Here is a 23,604-nt window from a genome sequence, read left to right as displayed (position 1 = left end):
TTTTTTTTAAAGATTTATTTAGAAAAAAGATTTATTTATTTATGCATAGTGGGGACAGAGTGGGGAACAGAACAGGTGGATCTACTGAAATATACTGCTGAGGGAAACAGCAGGTGAGACAGCTGAGGTCTGCTATGCTATGTTGGTGAGCTCCTTGGTGGGGATGAACTCAGGTTGTAGGGGCTATTGAGAGCTTCATAGTTCTGAGACTTAACCTCTTGCACCGTTGGGGAGGCCCAAGATCTATAGTATATTTTTTAAAGATTTATTTATTTATCCATGGAAGAACTGGGGTATAGGCCAGAGGTGGCGGGGATGATAGGGTTCACCAGAGACAGCGTGGGAAGCAGAACAGGCAGATTGATTAAAATACACTGCTGAGAGGAGCAGTGGAAGAGACGTTAGGTCTGCTGTTCCATATGGGTCACCTTCTTGGTCAGGAATTGAACTTGTGCTGCATGGCTGCTGATAGCGTCATAGTGCTGTGCTTTAATCTACTGCACCACCAGAGCAGGCCCCCAAGATGTATAATTTTAAGAAAACAAAGTCCAGAAATAAAACATTAAAGTCTAAAAGGTAAAATTTCATTGTTGTATGGATTACCTATAAGCATGTTGTGTTAGTCTAGTAGATTGCTTTATGGCTCTGGGATTTTTTTGTAATCACTCACAAAAATTATATGCTAATATGCACTTATTCACCTACAGTTTTATATATGTATGTATATATACATATACACACATACATATATGTGTATATGTACATATACACATATATGTATATACATATATGTATATGTGTATGTGTATACACACACACATATGTCTGTTTGGAGATACTAAATGGTAGTTACCAGAAAAGGGAGAAATAACCAATAACTAACAAAGAGATATAAAACAATAATCTCAAACTTGAATGTTTGAACACCATAGAATTGTGTTGTTTATATAAATGCTTTCCTCCAGTTTTGAACACGAAACCAACTTGCTCCTAATAATCTCTTTCCCAGTCCCGAATTAAAATTGAATTTAAATTGCTATGTTAAGGGTGAAAAATTACACATATAGTATAATAGGTGTTTTAGGGCCTCAATTAATACATTTAAAATAGTTCGCTTATCACCTTCTTGAAACAGTGATTCCAAAGTTTCCCTCTAGATCTATGGTTATATCTGTTCTCTCCTGTTTTTTTCCACCTTCTCCACATTGGTAACAGGAAATTTGAATATAATTTTTTTTTTCTGCCACATTTGACCCACGAACGTTTTTTTTTTTTTTCAGGTGTTATTTCCTCCTTGTTTATATATTTATATTTATGTAGACTCCTTCGTGCATATTAGCTTCTAATCTTTATGAGTGATTAGAAATAATCCCAGAAATATAAACCAGGCTATTAGACTGGGTAACATACCTTGATTATGTTATTCAATGGTATATAATACATTATCTATTATAAATTTATTTTTATTTTTATCATAATATTATACAAGAATTTAAAATTATCATATATTTGTTATTTATTACACGTTCATTATTTATTTTAATACTGAAATTACTCAGGCTTTAGAAATTAGTAGACCCTTCAAGCAGCAGCCTGTATATTATACCCTTTGGTCCAATCCCCATAATTCCTTATCTTCTAAGGCTTATCTTGTACTTTACATGTCTTAAACTTGTGAAAGAGTCAGTCATTTTCCAAGATGTGACAGAGTTGTGGTTCCTTTTACTGTACAATGGGATTTAGAAAACAAGATTTAAGTGCTCCATGTACTACTGGATTCTCATTGCTTGAGCTGTAAAATTTATTATTATCTTCTTTCATCACACTGTAAGTCTAACTTTAAAAAGCAATGGGTTTTCATTATCTGTTACACTATCTCCATTTTGAGTCCGAATGACCCAAACACTAAAACTATTTCGGGTTTCCGTCCCAGAACCTGCAGGAGGGAACCGCCCCCCCCCCCCCCCCGGTCACAGGCGTGCAATACAGATCTGTGTCCTCCAGAGTCCGCTGTGCTGCGCCCAGAGCAGCCCAGTGCATTCTCAAACCTGAAGTGTCTACAACAATTTGCAAGGACATCGAAGAGGAGGCGCTTCGCGCGCCCACTTCCTTCCGACACCGCCTCTGATTGGCTCTAGGGCCCATAAGAAACCGGTGAATGAGCTGCTGGCCCTTGCTGAAACTTGCTGGAGGTCTTTGGCATCGCCCTTTCCTCTTCGTCAATCCGCGGTCTAACCAAGCTGGGGAAAGATGAGGTCGTCCTGTGTCTTGCTCACTGCCCTGGTGGCACTGGTCGCCTATTACGTCTACATCCCCCTGCCCGGCTCCGTATCGGATCCCTGGAAGCTGATGCTGCTGGACGCGACTTTCCGGGGCGCACAGCAAGTGGTGAGATTTTCTCTCCCTCTTCTTAAGCAATAGTTCAAGGGTAAAACAAAATTTCCGGACTGTGTCTCAAGAGAATGCATATTTTTCTAATGCAATGACGCGATCGCATTTTAAGGTGGCTCGATCTGACATTTTCAGGGTGTCGCATTCTCCTCGGTGCTAACATCGGTCTAGATCTGCGTCTCCGGGTTTGTGTTGGTGACTGAGGAGGTGAACTACTCGGACAGAATCTGACAACTGTTTAGCCCGTCTTTCATCCTACATATCCCCCTCTAACTTGGTTTGCAATGTCAAAAAAACAAAACACAAAAAATCCCTTGCTGCATTTTATAAACCGCCCCTCCCCCATCTCCCATTTTCGTTCTCCTTATGGGGCCGGCAAAGAGTGAGTTAAATGTTTTAGGAAGGCTCTGGGAAAAACAGGCTCTCCTTCCAGGCAGTGCAGCCACCGTAAAAGCTTGGGCGTGCGCTGGCGATCTCCAGTGTCCTGTGTCTCTCCACTCCTGGGGGCAGCGGGTTGGAATCCTCTAAACACTTGAGGAACCGCGGAGACCTCCCATTTCATGCCTGGCACTTACAAGTTCAGTCCCAGAAAGGAGGCCAGGAGGCCTGGTTGGTTAGAGGAGCGGCAGTCGCCCTCATTTGCTTGATGTATTTGTTTTCTGCTTGCCCTGCAGCTTTTATTTTATGTCCTTGGCCACCGAAGAGATAACCTTTCCCTGAACCAGTATACACTGGCTGGGTAACATTTCTCTCTACTGTATCTTGGGTGTATATTTCTTCCCTCCCACAAACAAAAAATATAATTCTCTCTGATTCATTCCATGTCAAATAACATTGTTTTTAGTGCCAGAGAATCTAAAATCTAAACTACAATCTGTACCCTACATTGAGCATTATCACTGAACAGTATTTCTGAGAAGCCTGCTCCCTCTAGACTTCTAGACTCCCAACCTTCTTCCAAAACCAACTTTGCTTTCTGCCTTCAATGGTGAATTTTAACTGCAGATTATTTTATAAATTCCTTTTGTTTGTTTTTTTGTTTTGTTTTGTTTTTCAACTACTGTAAGGAAAGTAAAAAGGTCATAAATTTCTCTGGAGGGTTGTGCCTTTTCTTTATCCATTCTGATTTGTATAGCATTACATGGTCTTTTGTCCTGTCCATATTCCTAGTAGAGATATGCTTTTCCTGGGTCTGGCTGTGTTTTCTACCTTCAAGTTCCCTCTTTCCACTGCCCCCTACCTTGCTTTCTAATATTGATATGGTAAAAGAATGGAACCCCCTTCTTTAATGTTTGTTACAAGAAAGGCAGTTTTCATGTGGGAAGTACTGCAGTCCCTCTCTTTCTCCAGATATTATGTAATTTGAGATTAACACTCTTCAGACACCCTGGGCTGTCTGAACAGTATCTACCTGGGTTGGTAAAATGACAGTCTTCAATAAAAAGAATAATGACTAATAAGAAAAACAAACAAAATATCAAGCTGTTATATTGGCTTCAAAGATTATTCCTACTTTTCAGGTTACCAGTGAAGTCTTCTCCATCACAAATAATTTGAGAAAAGCTAGGTTTAGAAAAAAGCTTATCTTCCCTATTTAGCTGGCCAGCCCAAAGGCTTTTATTTTATTTAAGATTTATTTGTTTATGTTGATGTAGAAGAACTGGGATGTAGACCAGAGGTGCAAGGGTGAGAGAGCAGGGAGCAGAGTAGGTGAATTTACTGAAATGCACTGCAAGGGGAGCAGCAGACCACAAAGAGCAGTCTGCTGCACCATGTGTCTGTCAGCAGTCTGTCCAGGAATCGAACTCAGGTCATAGAGACTTAACCCCTAGGCTACCAGGAAGGCCCTCCAACCCAAAGACTTTGTATCCTATAATCTTCTACCAGATGTGCACTCTGTTTGCTTTGGGGAATGTTAAAGTAAAAACAGTTTACAGAGATAAATGAGGCAACAAAATACCCATCCAACATTGTGGCTTGAGAGTGGGTTTGCACAGATACGGCTCTCATCACTGTCTTCTGAAATGTGAAATATCAGAATGATCATTCAGACCACATGGAAGTATCTTCTACCCACAAAAAAAGTAACTTAACAATGTCACTTCTCATTGTCCTGGGAAAAACAACAAGGTGGCTTAATATTGTAATGTTGTAAGTAAGTAAGAGCATGACTGTTCAATTCATGTCTCCCTGAGTTCCATCCCAGACAACCTTGCTGGTTGTGAGTCTAGGCCACTTCCTAACCTTCTCTGATCCTCAGGTTGTTAAGTGTGTTTAAATGCCTGGATTTTGTTGCAGTAATTCTTTTAAGAGTTGTCTCAAATGTCCCCTGTTAACTGTAGGAAAATCCCTGTGATTGCTTAATTTTGTTTAGCAAATATAACAAAGTCTTGAGCATTAGTACTTTTAAAATTCCCCAGCAAAAGTTGAGAAATACTCTTTTATAAGTTAAATAAAATGTACTGTAAATGTTGATTTTATGTTTTACTTAAACTCCTCAAATTTTATTGCTTCTGGGAATGAATCCCTTAAAGTGTCAAGAATTTATCAGATTAGTTGGTTGATTATTTTGACTATAAGAGTCTAAGGGGATACAATACTAACTAGGGAAATTCTGTGTTATCGCAAAGTCATCAGAAGATTTGAGCAGAAGAAAAGCACAAACAAAAGTAGTTCTGGGAAGGGCAATGGAGAGAGATAGATGAAAGCTGGGAAGTTAAGAACAAAAGAAGGGAATTTGGGGAGTTTCTAGTGATTTCAAAATGCAGTGTAAGCAAAATATGAAAAAATAGGATTCCCCATTAAGGTAGACATATTGAGAAGTATATACTGTGGAGAAAATGCAAATTTTAAGAGTATTTTCAAAGGATAGTTTAGTAGCATGCATTAGAAACCATAGATCATATTTATTCTTTGACACAGCAATCCTTCTTGATGAATAAGTAATCAGTTAAAACTGTAGTTATAAAGATAAAAACAATTTATAGAATCAAAACTCTTATTTAATTCAAAGGCATCCCCATTTCTGAGAAATGTGGAGAAATATTCAGTAACCTCTATAAAGCATTATAGAGACCTGTAAAAGATTAAGTAAAATATGGTAAACCCACATTTTGGAATACCAGTAGATTTCTTTATAATGTAGATTGTAAAATCATGCTTAATGACCTAAAGGAAGGAAAAAAAAAAGATTTGTATGAAAATGCTATAAAACAACATATAAGATATTATCCCACTTAAAAGTATCTATACATCAAAACATACAATCATACATTTCAGTATACCTATATACATATAGAAAAAGCAGAGTAATATAATTTAAAATATAGAAATTTCTTTCAAGGCCATAAGAGTACATCTTCAACTTTATTTCTGTGTCTTCACTTTTCATATTGCAGTTTTTCTACAATGAACATGTAATAAGTTATTTTTAAAACTATGATTTATAGTTGTTTTTGTAATAGTTTTTTCTCTAAAGTAGAATTGATGTGCATTGCCTATCAATGTTATTAATATTTTGGTAATTGTACTATGAAAAAAAGACTAAGAAAAAAGGCATCCTGGATCCCTCAACACAGCTATCATAGTGGCTTGCTTCATGCCCAGTGACTTAAAGGTAACACAAGTTGAAAGTCTACTCAAGTGAGGTTTTGAGGTGTTCACATGATGGTCTTGTAGAATGGAAAGCCATGCTAAAGTCAGCTATGAAAAAAAAGTGGGAGCTAACAGATATTGTAGAAGAGGTACAATTCAAAGGAGAAGCTATGTACAGTTTATGGGGTTGCAAAAGATAGTGACTAAAGGTAATAACTGCATCTCAACAGGATTCAGAGTAAGAGCTTAACTTGTTTTGTCTTGATCATTTAACTTACTAGTTCTTCAACTGTGTATCCTCTTGACAAGATTATGTAAAAGAGAGGTGGAAATTGGTACTTCTGCTGAACGTTGGCCTATATTTTACGGATGACAGTGCTTTGGGACTAGTTAAGCAAGATTTTTCATCCTGTAAAGTCTAAAGTGACCTCACCTGAAATGTCTGTGCATGATAGCACCCAGAACTCCAACTTGCTAACCTTTTCCATAACCATTTATGAAATGAAATGTTTTCTATTGTCAGTTAAGTTTAACTTTAAAACATTGATATAAAAAGTAAGTTTTATTTCCTGCCTTCCAGACTTGACATGGTACATATTTTGCCATGTAATTTGTAGATTTCACCAATCATAGCAATTTTAGCTGATTTCAATGGAATTCTTTTTAGCCTGCCCAGTGGCAGAAATTTCAAGTTTAAGAAGAGCCTCGGGGGCAACATTTAATCAGCCTTAATTCTGCTACGTATACAATCTGAGTAGGTACCTATCAACAGCAGTGCTTGGTGAACTCAGTCAAACATTAATGACTTCCCTATCAGATATGTAAGACAATATACTTATTTTACAGTTTTGCTTTTTCCCCTAGAACTAAAAAAAATAGAGCCATAAGCACAAAAATACCATCATTATTACTGTATTTTAATGGAACATTCTATTTCTAACATGTGGCTTGAGCTTGATCAAAGACATTTCTTTGAGGTGAGAATAAATAATAATTCCTAAGTGTTCTACTAATACACAGTTGTTCCTTTTAAAATAGTGAACAACAACAAATGTTGGCAAGAATGTGGAGAAAAGGGAACTTTCTTGCACTGCTGGTGGGAATGCAAACTAGTACTACCACTATGGAAAACTGTTTAGAGGTTCCTCAGACTGCTTAACATGGAGCTTCCATACGACCCAGCAATTCCACTCCTAGGTATCTACCCAAAAGACACAAAAACACTGATTCAAAAAGATACCTGCACCCCCATGTTTATTGCTGCTTTATTTACAATTGAAAAGACATGGAAGCAGCCCAAATGCCCAAAAGTAGATGACTGGATTAAAAAGATGTGGTACATATACACTATGGAATATTACTCAGTAATAAACACATGTCTTTTGCAGCAACATGGATGGAGCTGGAAAAGATCATACTTAGTGAAATAAGTCAGACAGAAAAGGAAAAATACCGGATGGTTTCTCTCATAGCAGGAGTATAATAGACCAGGCGAGAAAATAATAATAATGAACAGCTATATACCAGAGACATTTTATGGGGGTGGGGTGAGGAATGGGATCAAAAACAGTGGGGGGAAGGAAGTGAGCTAGACTATGGTGATGGCACATGGGTGACTTGGTGATGGAAAACCCACGGGGATTACAATTGAGATGAAAAAAAATGTACGAAATGATGTAAAATAGTGAGCACATATTTACTTTTGCTGCAAAATGAAATGTGGGAACTAACACTTATAATATATTTTAAAAAAATTAAATTTCCAAGTGACAAACCTAGTTATATTTTCTACCTAATCTAAAATGTATCATGTTATGAAACTTGAATAATTTCTCAGTATTTCTAAAATAAAGTTAAAATCATACCACCTGGACATCATACTTCTCTTGATAAATATTAACTAACAATGCTAAGTAAGAACTGGCAAGACAAAAATCAATAACACACACACTAATCTTGAGTTTATAGTCCAGTGAAAGAAAATAAACCTACTGACAGTTACAGCATACACACTGCAATGAGAGATATATTTATGGCCTGTTGCAGGAACCTTAAAATGGACATTGGTTGTAGACCAAGGCATCAGGAACTGCTTCCTTTCACAAGTGGTCTCTAATCCTGAATTATCAAACTTGGGTGATTGCCAACATCTGTGAAGCATTTAAAACTGTGTCCACATCATTATCAGTAGGTGCTTAGAAAATGCAGCTTTAAGCAAACAAGATATAAGGAAAGCAGGACCTGATTACCATCATAACACTTTCATTTACATCAGCTGGAATTGTTTTTTCACCTCAATATTATAATGAAACATTGCTGTACAAATATTATCATCTGAGGACCTGCTATAGTGGCACTTACTCTGTGCCAGATTCTGTGGTATGCACTTTACATGAGATTCATCAAATCAACACTGTAATTCTATAAGGCAGATATTATTATTTTCCTTATTTTACAAATAAGGAAACTAAGGTGCAAAGAAAAGTAGCTTTCTCATGAATACAGCTTTCGTTCTCCACCATGTAATAATACAGCATATAGAGATGTTGAATTACAACGCTATTCACTTGATTACAATGCTATTCACCTATAACCTATAAGATGTTTTAAACCAGTGTTACTTCAATAAATAAATAAAAAAGTTAACACAGTTTGTTATCTTTGGGTTCAAGAGTGTAACCATGTGCTAGATTGCTTTCCACAGAGGTGAGCTGAGTGAAGGAGGTGGAGGGGAAGAGAGAGGAGGGAAAAGGGTGGAAAGGACTTTGCAGCCAGAAAGTTACAAAGGGAGAAATGGTAGGACTAAGGAACTAATTTTATTCTGGCTGCAGCATAAAATTCAAGTCAGCAAGATGAGGTTGAAAAGCAACACAGGCCAGATAATGAAGAGCACTGTGAACCAATAAGAGCCGTTAAAAAGATTTTAGCAGAGAAATCACATGGTCAAACCTGCATTTTAGAACAGCTGTAGTGGCAGTGTTGAGAAGAGCTTAATACTGCAAGTGAAGGCAAGAAACCAGTAAAGAGGCCCTCGCTGTGGGTGCAAGGGGTTAAACCACAGCTCTATGACGAGATCTGCAGCCACCCAACCAGGGAGGTGATTCACATGGCACAGCAGACCTTTCCTGTCTCGCCTGCTGCTCCCCTCCACAGTGTATTTCAGTCAGTCGGCCTGTTCTGCTCTCTACTCTCTCCCTGGTGAATCCTCTCACCACCTCACACCTCTGACCTGTACACCAGTTCTGCTTGTATGCATAAATAAATAAATCTTAAAAAGAGAGAGAGAGAGAGACCAGTAAGGAGCAATAATCCAGGCAAGAGGAAGAGCAAGAACTAGCAAAGTGTGTCTGAGTGGGCAAGAAGCTGATCAAAGTTGCCGATGAATTGGATAGTCTGCATGGAGGAGGAGATGGAGGTGGCTCCTTAGAACACTGGAGTAATTGGGTGACTGGCAATGGTGATTGTGATTGAGCAAAAGATCAGACCTGAGAATGAGGATAACACAGTTTTGGGGTCTTATTTTGAAGTGTGCATAGGACAAATGCAAGGTTAGCTGCTTGAAAATAGATTGCATATACAAGACCAGGAGGGACATCAGGGAGAGAAAGCAAGGCTGGAGAGAGAGATTTGGGAGTGCTCCGTGAATGGGTAGTGGTGTGGAAGTAGTAGGACAAATGCGTATGGAATGAGAGTAATATTGGAGGTCCTACCAAGGATACCCCAGGGGGACACTCCCAAAGGTAAGAGCAACAAAAGGCTATTCCTAAAGATATGAGTCTCCCGATTATGATTTTTTTTTAATGGTAACTTAACATCTTTCTCTACAGCACTCTAGGTTTTACAAAGGATAACATTTTCATTTTGTCTTTTTATTCTTGCAATAAACAATGGGCTGCCATAGCTAGGTCCTTTTGTCAGATGAGGAAATGGAAGTTCAGAAAACTTGAACAAAATCCCCAAAATCATACAAGCACTTACACTGGAAAAACAGGAACCGGGATAGAAATTCTAGGACCCTTGGCTTCATGCTGTTGCCAGTGAGCCAGGCTGATCAGAAATTGAAGTCTTCCGAGGTAGATCAGGTCAGCCTCACTCAGGCACCTGTGGCCACAACCAGGGGTGTAGAATGCTCACAGTAACTAACTGCCAGCCCCATGACAGTCTACAAGTTTGTGTGACACCTCTTCTGTTGTCCTCTCTGCATTAAATGTCCTACCGCCCTTTTAGCTTGGCTTACATCTAACACATCTTCAACACCTACTCAAAAATCAAATCTTTTTAAGATTAATTTATTTCTGCATAAAGAACTGGGGTACAGGCCAGAGGTGAGAGGATTCACCAGAGACAGAGCTGGGAGCAGAACAGGCAGATCCTTGAAATACACTGCTGAGGGGAGCAGCCCTGGGTCAAGAGAGGTCTGGGCAGCAGGTGGGATCTAACTCATGCGGAAGTGGCTTTAGCTTCTCATTGCTGTGCTTTAACCCACTGTGCCACCAGGGAGGGCCCAAAAATCAAATCTTTTAAAAACTTCCTCTTTCTTCCCAGTCTTAAGAATTCTCTTCTCTATATTCTTCGTTATTTTTGTGTGTGTGTGTGGTCCTCATTTATTTCTCATGTTTATATTTCCTTATGTACAAACTCCCCACTAAACTTTATATCTCACCTATCATAGACATAACATTCCCTTACTGCTTTAATTTGGGTTTTGTTGTTGTTGTTAGTTTGTTTGAAGATCATTAATGAAAATGGGAAGTAGATATATGGTTCTGCTTTCTTTCAGTTTATGTTACTCCATCTACCCCAGATAGAATATGTACTTCTGCGTTGAACTTAACACTAAATGGCATTTTGTTTCATCTGGAAATCTCTCTCTCTCTCTCTTTTTTGTGCAAGCCTCAGTTTGGGGTTTCTAACTTCCTCATAATATTTTTTCAGTATATATATATAATTTTTTTAAAAGAATTATTTTCCTGGTTCTAGTTAAGTGTTGCTTAGAAGTATAGGTCATAGTCTTTAAAAAAATGACTGGTGAATTCCTACATTCATTTGATATCATTCTACCTTATCTTCTTGAAGGGATCATAGAAGAATGAAAAATTAATTGAGAGACTTTTTTGTGTGATGCTTGTCTGTAATATCATCCCTGGCCTGATACTTAGCTTATATTTTATTTTACCATTCTCAAGTCTACTTTTCTAAAGTATAAAACTGTTTAAGATCACTTTGTCCCAAGATTTCAAACATTTTGATTTCATGGCAAATCCAGAGAAGCAGTAATCCCTAATTCTTGACTTTTTTTTTTAAAGTGTCTTTCTTTCTTTTAAAAGATTTACTAGTGCATACACAACTGGGATACAGACTAGAGGTGCAGGTGCAGTGAGAGGATTCACCAGGGACAGAATGGTGAGCAGAACAGGCAGATGGACAAAGTACACTGCTGAGGGGAGCAGCAGGTGAGTCAGGAAAGGTCAGCAGTGCCAGGTGGATCACCTCCCTGGCTGGGGATCAAACTTGTGAACTTTAACCCATTGCACCACCAGGGAGGGACCAATTCCTTGACTTTCTTCAGGAAAATCAGTTATTCTGCTATTAGAAGATGATTTATCTTTAGTAGAATAATATTGCTGACCAGTATTTGCATAATAAGGGATCCATTCACTAAATAATAAGTGCAACCACCTGTTGAAATAGTAGTCAATATTCTGTTTTTACAGTGTGCTATTTTTACAAACAGTAGCCCAGTGAGGTTAAGAAATCAGTTCAGAGACACATAACCGCCTACTGTGGCTGGTGATGTACCAGGTCAGCTGAACTCTATAGTTATTTCAACTATATCCACAACTTCCTATTATAGTTATACTTAGTCTCCCCTCTTCCCAGCTTCACTCTACCCTCACTACGCTGAAATCTTTTATTATTAGACAGCACCATACAGGGAAGGGATGTATTTACAAATTTATATTTATAAATATTAGTCCTAAAATATTTTAATATGTATTACACATTGAAAAGGGTTTCATAGTTAATAAGATTGAGAAATGCTGAGTTAAACAGTATTCACCAGGACTTCCTTTTAAACTGTGAACTATTTCATAATTCCTACTATACAAATGTGCATTTGAACTCAAAATTTAATTAACTATAGATGCTGTTTTACAAAAAAAGAAACCTCAAGATATTGATGATATGTTTTCCAAACTTGTGGGAGATTTTCACAATGATTAATACAGTGGATTTTTGGATTATGAAGTTCTATATTCAAACCTAGGCTCTAGGCTATATTTACTTTGTGATCTTGAAAAGAATATTTAACCTAGAGTTTATTTCCTTTCTGGCAACTGGTTACAATAGTTGTCCTGTAATGTGACTGGAAGATTGTATATAAAACTGTCATCATCTTACATGAAAGCACATACATGTAAAACACTTATCCCAGTACCTGCATATAAAAAATAATTCTATATTATTTCATTTTTACCATTGTTCTTATAAATTTGCTATTTATTCTCAGGTCTTTGGCTTTCTTTATAAAAAATGATTTTTAAAATTTATTTATGCATACAAGAGCTGCAGTATAGACTAGAGATGTGGGTTGGTGCAGGGGGCTGGATGAAAGGATTCACCAAAAACAGAATGGGGAGCATAACAGATTATAGATATATACCTGTATATATCTATATACCTGTCTGTATACCTGAACCCCTACTAGCTACAGCTACAGGGATTAAAATCTTAGTTTTAGCACCTATTGGGTAAGCTGTCTTAACTAAGCTCTCCAAGAATTCCTTTACCTAAAAAAATGAGGTAATGACAGTGCCTTCTTCAAGGCTTGGTGTTAGATATGATCGCATATACAAATTCCTTAGCTCTATGCTTATATATAACATGAACTACAATTTCTCTGGTTAATGTTTTGGAGTCCATTGCTTAGTTTAATGATGCTCTAATCATTATCATCATCATCATCATGATCCTCATCTTTAACTTACACTATTCTTACCATTTTAAAGATATATGTGTATATACATATGATTTCTATTAGGGCTCAATCTTCTTTAACACAGCCTTCTTTAACACAGTCTTTCTTGTTGTGTCCACATTCAGTGTTTCAGAATGGTGTTCTTTGTTTAACGTCTTACTTGAAATAACCCTAAAAGCACCTGGCACAAAGTAAGCACTCACCTACTTACTAAGTGAATCAGTGGCGAATGACCCAGTGTTCCTGGATAGCTTCTATAGTAAATAGCGTGGTGATAATATCTTGATAGGGAGTTTCCCCACACATCCCATTTCTCAAATAAGGCATTATCTGTAAGGCCAGCCAGCAGAATGTCTTTACTCTGGAATCCCATTCTCCCTACATAAAGGGTTCAAGCAGGAAAATGATAATGGATAAACTGGCTGCCTTCCAGAAAGTCTGAGCTTAGAAGCAACAATGAAAAAAAAAACAAAACCATAATCAGCAGTATATTTATTCACTCAACAATTACATTGAGCACTAATTATATACAAGGCAGGATGCTAGACTTGAGGAACAAAGGTGAAGTCGATATATTTAGAAACTGATAATAGCAATACACCTACTATCAAAAACCTGAACTGGGCTTACCTGGTGGCACAGAGGGTTAAGTCTCAGCATGATGAAGCTATAGGCAGCCACTGAAGTGTGAGTTCAATCCCTGGCATGGCTAGGGAGCTAACACACATGGTATAGCAGACCTCTCCTGTCTCTCCTGCTGCTCCTCTCAGCAGTAAATATCAGTCAGCTACCTCTTCTGTTCCCCACTCTGTCTCTGGTAAGCCCTCCCAACACCTGTGGTCTACACCCAAGATCCTTTAGGCATAAATAAATAAATTTTAAAACCAAGTTCTAGAAAGGACCAAGCCCAATTAAACTGTGAGGAGTGAATTAGAGTATGATAGAGGAGAGGGATTTTTAAGGTGGACAGTGAAGGATGAACCCTAACCTTAACTCTGACCCTAATCCTAACCTTAAGTAAGTAAGTACCTCCTTTGGTATATAAAAAATAATTCAGTCATCTAATCTACTAAAGGAATTAAGCTTTTGTGGGGAAAAAACTTAAGATAGTCATGATGGACAAGGATTATAAAACTTAAAGAGTACTCTCCACCCTCTGAAATGTACCTTCTGCCTCAGCACACCCTTTACTTACTCATATCCTCACATACCACTTCCTGTACACACCTTTGCCTGTGGAACTTGTCTGTCTTGCTCATGTTTATATACTATACACTTTCCTGAAAGATACAGAAAACTAAAGTGTAGATTTCCATCTATTGGAAATTCTCCTACTTTTTGCTATATTTCCTTTATGTTTCTTTCTTTGTGAATATGTTGTCTTACCTTTATCAAATGCTGTCATGCTATTCATAGTTTTATGCACAACTTATTTTACATATACCAGGAGAGTCTACCAAATTATTATCACGCAGTATTACTCCTCTTTTTAATGGATGCAGTACAGAACCTGTCACTTTTAACCTAACTGTTCCCCTGGTACCAGAAATTTAGGCTGTTTCATTATTTGCTATTATTAATAATGTCACAGTGATTATATTTGAGTAGGTGACTTTTTTTTGCTTTCAGTTTTTCCCAAAAGCTTCTTCCAAATTAGAAATACTGGATCAGAGAACATAAATCCTTCTGCAGGTCTTACTTCATATTTTCAAGTTATCTTCTTATTTATATGGTTAATAGCATATACTATTATACTATACTTTTTCCAGCATCAACTACTGTAACTGATTTTTTTCATTATAACTACCACACTATAATTCTTCCTCTTCCTATCATAAAATTACTTTACCACAGACTTAATTGTTACTGGTATTAAAACACTGACACCCTAAGAAATGATTCATCCATAATTGAAGCTGGATCAGGCTTCAGTTCTGTTCTCATCTCCTATGTTCAGATATATATCCATTGCACCAAACAGTAATTGATTTCCAAAAGCATTAATTTTGTCAAGTACATACTTTTTTAGTTGACATTTCTTTGAAAAGGTTGAATTGGTTGAATTAGGAATCTTGTTCTCTCCTTCACTGACCTTCATTTTATTGCATATCTACTTTGTATCAGTTCTGTTCTGGAGAAAGAGAGTAAACAATGTAAATAAATAAGTAAACAGACTACTGATCTCACACTATATTCTTACATTTAAATAAACTTTCATTTAAAAAAAACACTTGAGGGCCTTCCCTGATGGCGCAGCAGGTTGAAGCACAGCACTGGGAAGCTGGGGCCACTTCAGCATGAGTTTGGTCCCCGCCTGCCCCAGAGGTGACCCATATGGTGAGCAGACCTCGCCTGGCCAGCCCGCTGCTATACTCAGCAGAGTACTTCGTCCATTCACCTGTTCTGCTCCCCACTCTGTCTCTGGTGAATCCTCTCACTGCCCCTGCACCTCTGGCCTGTACCCCAATTCTGTATGCATACATAAATATTAAACAAAAAAAATAAAAACAAAAAACCCCACAGCACTAAGAAGCTAAAGCCACTTCAGCATGAGTTCGATCCCTGCTCCAGAGGTGATCCACATGGAGCCGTAGACCTCTCCTGACCCGCCCACTGTTTCTCTCAGCAATTTACTTTGTCATAGGCCTGTTCTGCTCCCCTCTCTGTCTCTGGTGAGTCCTCTCACCACCCCTGTGCCTCTGGCCTGCACCCCAGTTCTGTATGCATAAATGAATAAATCTTAAAAAAAACTATTATAATAAAAAATTAAAAATTATTTGCTTTTACAAAAAAAAAATGGGCTAGGAGTTGTTAATTAAAATGAAGTGTGGCCCTCCCTGGTGGCGCAGCGGGTTAAAGCACAGCACTGAGAATCTAAAACCGCTTCCGCATGAGTTCGATTCCCGCTGCCCCGGAGGTGACCACATGGCGTGGCAGACCTCTCCTGACCCGCCCGCTGCTCCCCTCAGCAGTGTACTTCGTCGATCTACCTGTTCTGTTCCCCACTCTGTCTCTGTTGAAGCCTCTCGCCACCCCTGAGTTTCTGGCCTGTACCCCAGTTCTGTATGTACAAATAAATAAATCTTTAAAAAAAAAATACAGTGTGAACCTAGTCTGACATGCATGTGATATATTAAATAGAAGCATTCAGATGTCAGATCCTGGCTAGCCCATTAATTTTGAAGTTGATTTTCATTTTGAATACAATAAATATATCCAAAGATATTGAACAGGAGTTAAACTCAAGACCATTTTGTTCATGAAATCTTCTGTCAGGAAATCAGTGTTTAGGGAGGTTGTCAAGTAGATATGAGATGAAGATTTTCATTCTGAAATCCATCCATCCTACTATCACACAACACAGGGAACACCCCAACCAAAACATGTTTTCAGTGCTTAATTTGAAAACTCTTCATCACCTTTAAATGTCTTTGTCCAGAATAAGTAGATCCCAATAGCAATACATCTTTCATAATGCAGAGGTCATCAACTTTACACTTCAGAGGAGAGGAAGGAATTCCAGGTTGCTTGTGTTAGAGGTCAGGGCGCCACAGTTATACAGTTAGTGAGGCCAGGAAAACCCCCATCACAGTGTGTGCATTTGCCCCAGGGCAGAAGTAGCAAAGATTAGCAAAGATTAAATTTGCTTGCATTAGTCATGCCTTCATAATTTTGCCATGTCAATTTAAAATTGTATAAAATCAAGTATTTTTGCTTGATGGTAGATGCATACAGTTACTTAGGGTTTTCAGGAGAGACTCTAAGCTTCTTTGTGGATTTTGAAGTGTGCGGGACCCAATGGCTTATAAAGAAACACAAGCCTGTGTTTATTTAACTCTGTGGTACTTATCAAAGTATTATCAAACTGTTCTTCCCCTCCATGTATTGGTAAATATGGTGACTAAGCATACTTTTGTTTTTGTTAAAGCTTCACTGAAAGTTACTACTTTATCATTCTTTTATAATTTAAAATGAATAGGACCATTGAATAAAAATGAATGAGGGAGTGGAATTTGGATAGGAAACATATTTTGTTTGAAACTAGGCAAGCATCCACCCTAGTCATAAGCATAACAACAATGCATCTGTTCATTGCCTCACCCTTGATACTTAACACATACAGTATGTACACAACCAATGCTGTGGAATGAATTCGTGTCCATAATCACACTTGGAAAAAAGAAATACACTTGTGTTTTCCATATATTTGAAATGACTTACCAAGGCGTTGTATTACTGTGTCTCATAATTAAGAGATTACTAAAACCAGTTTTACCTTAGCAAGTGCCCAGGAAAAGCAAATCTAAAAATTTCACAACTGAATAAAAAAATTGGAAATGGTGCCATAACTCAGTTTAGCTGTCTGGTAAGTTTAGTTGGGAAGCCATGTTAACATAAGAAGCCAGTTGAACAAACACCAATTCTATAGAGAAGTCCAGTCTCTGGAACTTAGTTTCAGAGCATCACTAAAGGCCTATATCCTTGGACCCTGCAAACATTCTCTCTTAAGCAGTCTCTAATTTAAGTCTCAGCCCCCATCCTTCATATTTCTCTCCTTACCAACTTATTTTCCAGAGGGCTCAGTCCTTACTAACTTAAGTTAGGTGCAAATAAAACACAATTTTAAAAGTGAAAGGAACCACATCTATAAGCCTCTTTCTTTTTTTAAAATTAAAAAATAAACTCCCCAAAGGTGACCCACATGGCGTGGCAGACCTCTCCTGACCCGCCCGCTGCTCCCCTCAGCAGTGTACCTCTTTAATCTGCCTGTTCTGTTTCTCACACTGTCTTCTGATGAATCCTCTCCACCCCTGCACCTCTGGCTTGTACCCCAGTTCTGTATGCATAAATAATAAATAAAACTTCAATAAATAAACCAATAAACTGACATCCAGAAAGGTGAATGAAATGTCTGGACTCAAACTCAGGTCAGCAGATTCCTGGTTCCAGGTTCTCTCACTACATTGCTGTTGAAAGACTTCAATTTATCTCAGAAAGTTTCTGCAACCCTAGCAATTTTTTTGTTCCCGTGTGTAATAAAACTGCTGAACTCTGTACTTATTCTTGTTTTAATTCCAGCTCCATGTTTACTCTTTTATCTGCCTTCCTGATCTGGAGTTAAACCCTAAGTGTTACAATAGCATCTTTCAAAATCCTCCGTTACCCTTTCTTTACAGGTGTTCAACGACCTGATCCTTGAACTTGCTTTGATGCCTCTGGCTTTCCAGGCTTTTTGTGCCTTGTTACATACTTAAACTGATTAGGAAGGCAGAGCTGAAAGAAAAAAAAAAAAAACTTCAGGGTAGCTTTTCCCAAACTGGGTTCTATAAAACAGCAGTTTGAGGAGATAATTTGCACTGAGAACACAGTGTGCTTAACTAAGCTTAGGAAATGTTACATATCGATTCCCATCACATTCACAATGCACATCAGATTTTTAAAGACACTGCCAAGTCCCAGCAGTAAATCAGAAATTTATTTAATTCTGCTTAATCTTTAATCTTTTTACACCAATTCACTTTCGTTAAAGTTGGTTTGGGAAGCCCTTTCCTAGTTCACACTTCTTGTTTTACAAGCCAAAATTAAATGTACATGTGCATGATTTACCAAGGTCCTGCTCTATTTTGAGACAGGAGTCCAGTTTTCATCCAAATCCTAATCTAGTGCCTACTCTCAAAGTATAATTTCTTCTCTCCTGGATCCAATACTTTCTAGTGTTCAACACAACCAATACCCATCCCTTTGCCCCCGGATGAACTGCAAATGTTCACAGTGTACACATGCAGGAATGTGAGAAGGGCTAATGCTTGACCTGATTATTTCTGTTTGCTATTACATGTTCTCATCAGGGCATAGGGCTACCCTGGGTTTCCTCAGTTACACAACATCTATGTAACAATAAACATCAGAACAGGAGCATGCACATCCATCCTGAGTCTTTCTTAGAGATTCCAGTGAAGAAGAATGCTTGCAGAAAAAAAAAAAAATCTTCGATGCTATTTGAGGACGAGACTCTTCAACTGGAGGTTGTAATGTTTAGGTAAGAGGGTTGGATAAACTTGAGGCTTTCCAACATTTTGGTGGTATATGCTAAACTGCCCTTCATTTTCAGGTTCTCCCAGTTTCCCCAGGTGACTCTAGAGACCCTACAATGCCTAGAATTGAGGTCTCCTGTCCTCTTTTTGTTTCCCTTGGGGGAAAAGCCACAAATAACATGAAAGAGTTTTAAGAAAGTAGAAAACATGGTTAGTGCAGAACTGCTTGCTGCCTTTCTGTCTGGGCATTTCCCACACAACTGTAGATTGGAGAAGCAAGGTCCTGAATAGAGAAGGTGCCACTGCTCTCCTCAGGTGACTGTGTGATGTGGTAGTTCTCACTTGCTGTTGCCAGGTGGTCTGAACTTTCACGAGTAGTCCTAATTATTTTATAAAATATATCCTGAATTAGAAGTGTTTGCAATGAATTTTAAAACGTTGGGCTGACCTGGTGGCCTAGGGACTAAATCTCAGCGCTATTACCATTATGGCCTGAGTTCAATGCCCAGCCAGGGCGCTGACCCACATAGGGTACCTGTCCTATCATGTCTGCTACCTATCTCTGGTTCTCAAGTTGGTTGTTGGAGTATAAAATCCGATTTTTTTCATATTAATAACCTGCATAATTGAGTGTTTTATCCTCAAAACTGGACAATATTAAAAAAAATGAAGACAAAAAATTAGAAGTATTGATTGGTGTTCTGTCTCTTAAGTTATGATTATGCACAAGAAATTTAATTGCAAAGCAGTGGACATGGGGGTTATGGGAAATCTGGAGGAATCTACAAAGAAATTTTATTTCCCTTTCAAACAGACATGTTTCCTTTTTTGATGTGAGTACAGCCTTCTTGTCAGAGATAATTATGGTCTTCAGGGGATCACAAAAAATATGGTGACAGAGTTTAATCTCTCAGAGAAAATTACCTGGGTTAGTGTTAGAAGAAAAATTAAAAGAGAAATATGTTTAAGAGAGTGTAATACAATATGATATATGGCATAGGTATGAAAGAAAGCCCCAGCTGCCTGAATGCAGTATACCCCCATCACCCCCACCACCAGGGAAGCAAGAAATGGCTATTAATTATCACTGGGTGTTACAATAGGCACTCAATATTGAGCCCAGGGTCACAGGGACATTTAACATGTTGACAAATATGTTAAATATAAATACTCCATGGTAACCCATAGGTGCTCAGAACACACAGGGTCCCAAACAGGAGTAGAGCTAACACAAACTGAAAACACACACAATGAAAATCAAAGTAACTTAACACTTGCAAAGAAGTATGGAATTGTGTGATCCATGGCTACCACCAACTAAAGTATTTTTTTAAGATTTATTTATTTATGCATACAAAAACTAGGGTATAGACCAGAGGTATGGGGGTGAGAAGGTTCACCAGAGACAGAGTGGGGAGCAGAACAAGCAGATGGACTGAAATATGCTGCTGAGGGGGAAGCAGCCAGCAATACAGGAGTGGTCTGCAGAATAGGCAGACTGAGGAAGTACACTGCTGAGGGGAGCAGCACATGGGTCAGGACAAGTCTGCAGCGCCATGTGGGTCACATCTGGGGCAGGAATCGAACTCATGCTGAAGTGGCTTTAGTTCCTTAATGTTGTGCTTTAACCCGCTGCGCCACCAGGGAGGGCCTATAATAGTTTATTTTTACATTATTTTGTGCCTTTTTCCATCTCAGTTGTAATCCCTGTGGACTTCCCATCACCAATTCACCCATGACCCATCACCATAGTCTAGTACACTCCCCGCCCCCCCCATTTTTGATCCCATTCCCCACTCCACCCTAGTCTCTGGTATATAGTTGTTCATTATTATTTATTACACACACACAAACACACACACACGCGTCCTTTATGCACCTGCCTAGCCTTTTTTTTAATACTAATATTTTTTATGTTTTAGTGTGGTTTTACTTCATCCTCTACAAAATCTGTCCCCTCCTATTTCTCACATAATAGCACTTCAGACCTATCCTTGATGTTACTCAGGGCGGAATCATTTATCTGATTCCTCTCCTTCATCCTGCTGCTCCTTGATCTATAGATCTTATTAAGCAGATCCTCCGTTTTTCCCCGGTGAGCTCTTGGATCTAGTAAGGAAGGTAGGGCCTCCTTGACGCCATTATACTGTGCTTTTTTCCTAGAGCTTGAAATTGTATGTCAAATATGTTTGTATCTGATCATGTCGCTTCTGCAACTTTGTGAGGGTAAGGACTCACATTTCACAGGGGGATGCGGGCACTTATGAAGGCCATTTTTAGATTACTACGGTACATTCCCTTCCCAGGCTAGGGGCTGCCAGGCCAAGTGAGCTGCACGCTCTAAACTCGGCATTCTGCGCCCAGTCTTCCCCTCTGCTGCCAGACTAGGCTTCCAGGGCCTCCGTTTCCAGTGTATGCCGGGTTATTAGAGAAGTTGCGAAGGTGAATGGTGACCCCAGCGGAGGTCTGTGGCCCGGCCACATTGGGAAAGAACTGGGGGCGGTACTGGCAGGAGTCAGAGGAGGGAAGCGGATGTACGGGGGACAGACTTGTGCCGGGAGCTGCTTCACTTAAAGTTGGCAGAAAAAGCCCGGGCTGAGAAACTCCTAAGGGAAAGTGGATTCCGTTCCTGGCAGACAGATCTAATGCCCTCCTCATATCTGTTAATTTGGCCTCTGCTGCCAGCCTTAGTCCCTGGATTCCCAGATGAGTGCCTCTGGGTCTCTGTCCTCAGAGTTTGCATAGACCAGACCTCACACAGGGAAAGGAGAGGTGCAGAAACGAAGACAAGACATTCATTCTTTATTCAAGAAATGAATTCAAAACATCTTGAATGATGAGCAAAGATATTAGTTTTGTGCAGAGGAGGGGCCAGTTGGGGGTCGTGAGGCTTCAAAGGGGAGGTGTCTTGAAGAGTAGTTAGATAATCCACGAAGAGACCATTCAAGCTTGACACAAGTGGTCATTAAATGTTTTACCATGACTTGTCGTTGCAAGCTCCAGGCATAGGGACTTTGTCTCCAATCTAGTCACCCATTATTTTTGCAAAGTATATCAGTAACAATAAAAACTGCTAATGAAAGACTTTTGGAAATTTTGAATTGACCAGGCTAGTAATTCTGTACTATGATATGCAAAAGAATCATGTAGATCCAACTCATTCATGCTTCAGTGGCTGCAAATAGCTTCATAGTGCTTCGCTTTAACCCCTTGTGCCACCAGGACAGGAAGGTGACCCACACAGCACAGTAGACTTCTCCTGTCTTGCTCGCTATCCCCCTCAATAGTGTATTTCAGTGAATCCACCTGTTCTGTAACCCACTCTTGTTTCTGGTGAACCCTCTCACCACCCTTCCCCCATACCTCTGGTCTCTACCCCTTGTATGCATAAATAAATAAATCTTTTTAAAAATTGGGAGTTCCCCCAAGCTCCTTCATAGAGATAGAGTTGGAGCCCAAGAATTTGCCTTCCAATGCTGCTAAACTGTGGAATACCCCTTGGATCTCTGTAGCTAAACAAGTTGCTTGGCTGTGTCATGGTGATAATAGAACTAAGAGTAAAAATCTTTTTTTCCTATAACCTCTTAAAAACAGGTACTTAAAAAAAATAATTTGCTAACCTATTCATAATCCTTTTGTCTTTTCATCTGGGACCTATTTCTTTTAGGGACCAAACTTCCGTTTTTTTGAATTTTATTCTGGGGGTTGAGGGATGGATGGTAGGAGAGACCAGAAAGGGACTAGAATCAAATAAGAGTAGATTAAGTGTCAAGTAAGATCAAATATCAAGACCAGATTCAAAACCACCAAATTAAGAATATTTTAATGCATCAAAATACAGTGCCAAAATCCTTTTTCTCAGGGTCACAGAACAATCTTCCACTCCAATTTACCAACAAACCTTGCTCTTCTGCACCTTTATATTTTCCTATATGTTCCACAAAGTGAAATGTCCTTCTCCCCCATTTTCTTCTGGGAAATTGTTCTTAAAGACCCAACTCCAGTGTCACCAGTACTCCTCCAAGTAGAAATTAGCTGCTTTCTCTGTGTGTATATTGTTAAAAAAAAAATGAAAATTAAGACAGGTAAATATAAAAATCTTTCTCATTGTTGTTATGAAATTCATTGTAAATCGGGAAGTATCCCATCTAGCAAGTAGAAAGGAACTCTGAAGAGCTGTAAAAAAAAATGGAAGATTTTTGTTACCAGAAAGAGGAGTGATAAGGGGAGAGGAAACTGTTTCAGGAGGAAGGTTGGTCGACCTTTGGGAAATGGGAGGGATCTATGAGGCAGGCTATCTCCTTAATGCTGACCAGGAAATTCTAGTTACATTTTTAGGAGATGCAGAAAATGCAATCAGGTTATGTTTGAAGTCTTATTTTGCTGATGTGGGGCTTAGCACAAGGGACTCCATTTTGGGTCTGCTGTGTCCTTTTCAACTGTTTCTCCCTTTTGATCAGAATCACTCTGTAGTTATTGTAGTTTTAACTGATCCTCTATGTGACATTCACAGATGATATATATATATATATTTTTAAAGATTTATTTATTTATTCATACAGAACTGGGGTACAGGCCAGAGATGCAGAGGGTGAGAGAATTCAC

At 38.7% G+C, this 23,604-nt stretch overlaps 1 protein-coding gene across 1 annotated transcript in view; it reads left to right on the top strand.

The window, feature by feature from the left end:
* The first annotated feature begins 2,127 nt into the window (after positions 1-2,127).
* NCEH1 (neutral cholesterol ester hydrolase 1) overlaps positions 2,128-23,604 on the top strand; it is a 62,752-nt gene continuing 41,275 nt past the window's right edge. The window contains exon 1 of the mRNA XM_004674967.2: positions 2,128-2,388. Coding sequence (XP_004675024.1) covers positions 2,251-2,388 — 138 coding nt within the window. The 5' untranslated portion in view covers positions 2,128-2,250. The remainder of the gene's footprint in view (positions 2,389-23,604) is intronic.

Source organism: Condylura cristata, unplaced genomic scaffold, assembly GCF_000260355.1.
Source record: "Condylura cristata isolate star-nosed mole 26May11 unplaced genomic scaffold, ConCri1.0 scaffold00003, whole genome shotgun sequence".
NCBI lineage: Eukaryota > Metazoa > Chordata > Mammalia > Eulipotyphla > Talpidae > Condylura > Condylura cristata.
This window is presented reverse-complemented; position numbering and strand designations above follow the sequence as displayed.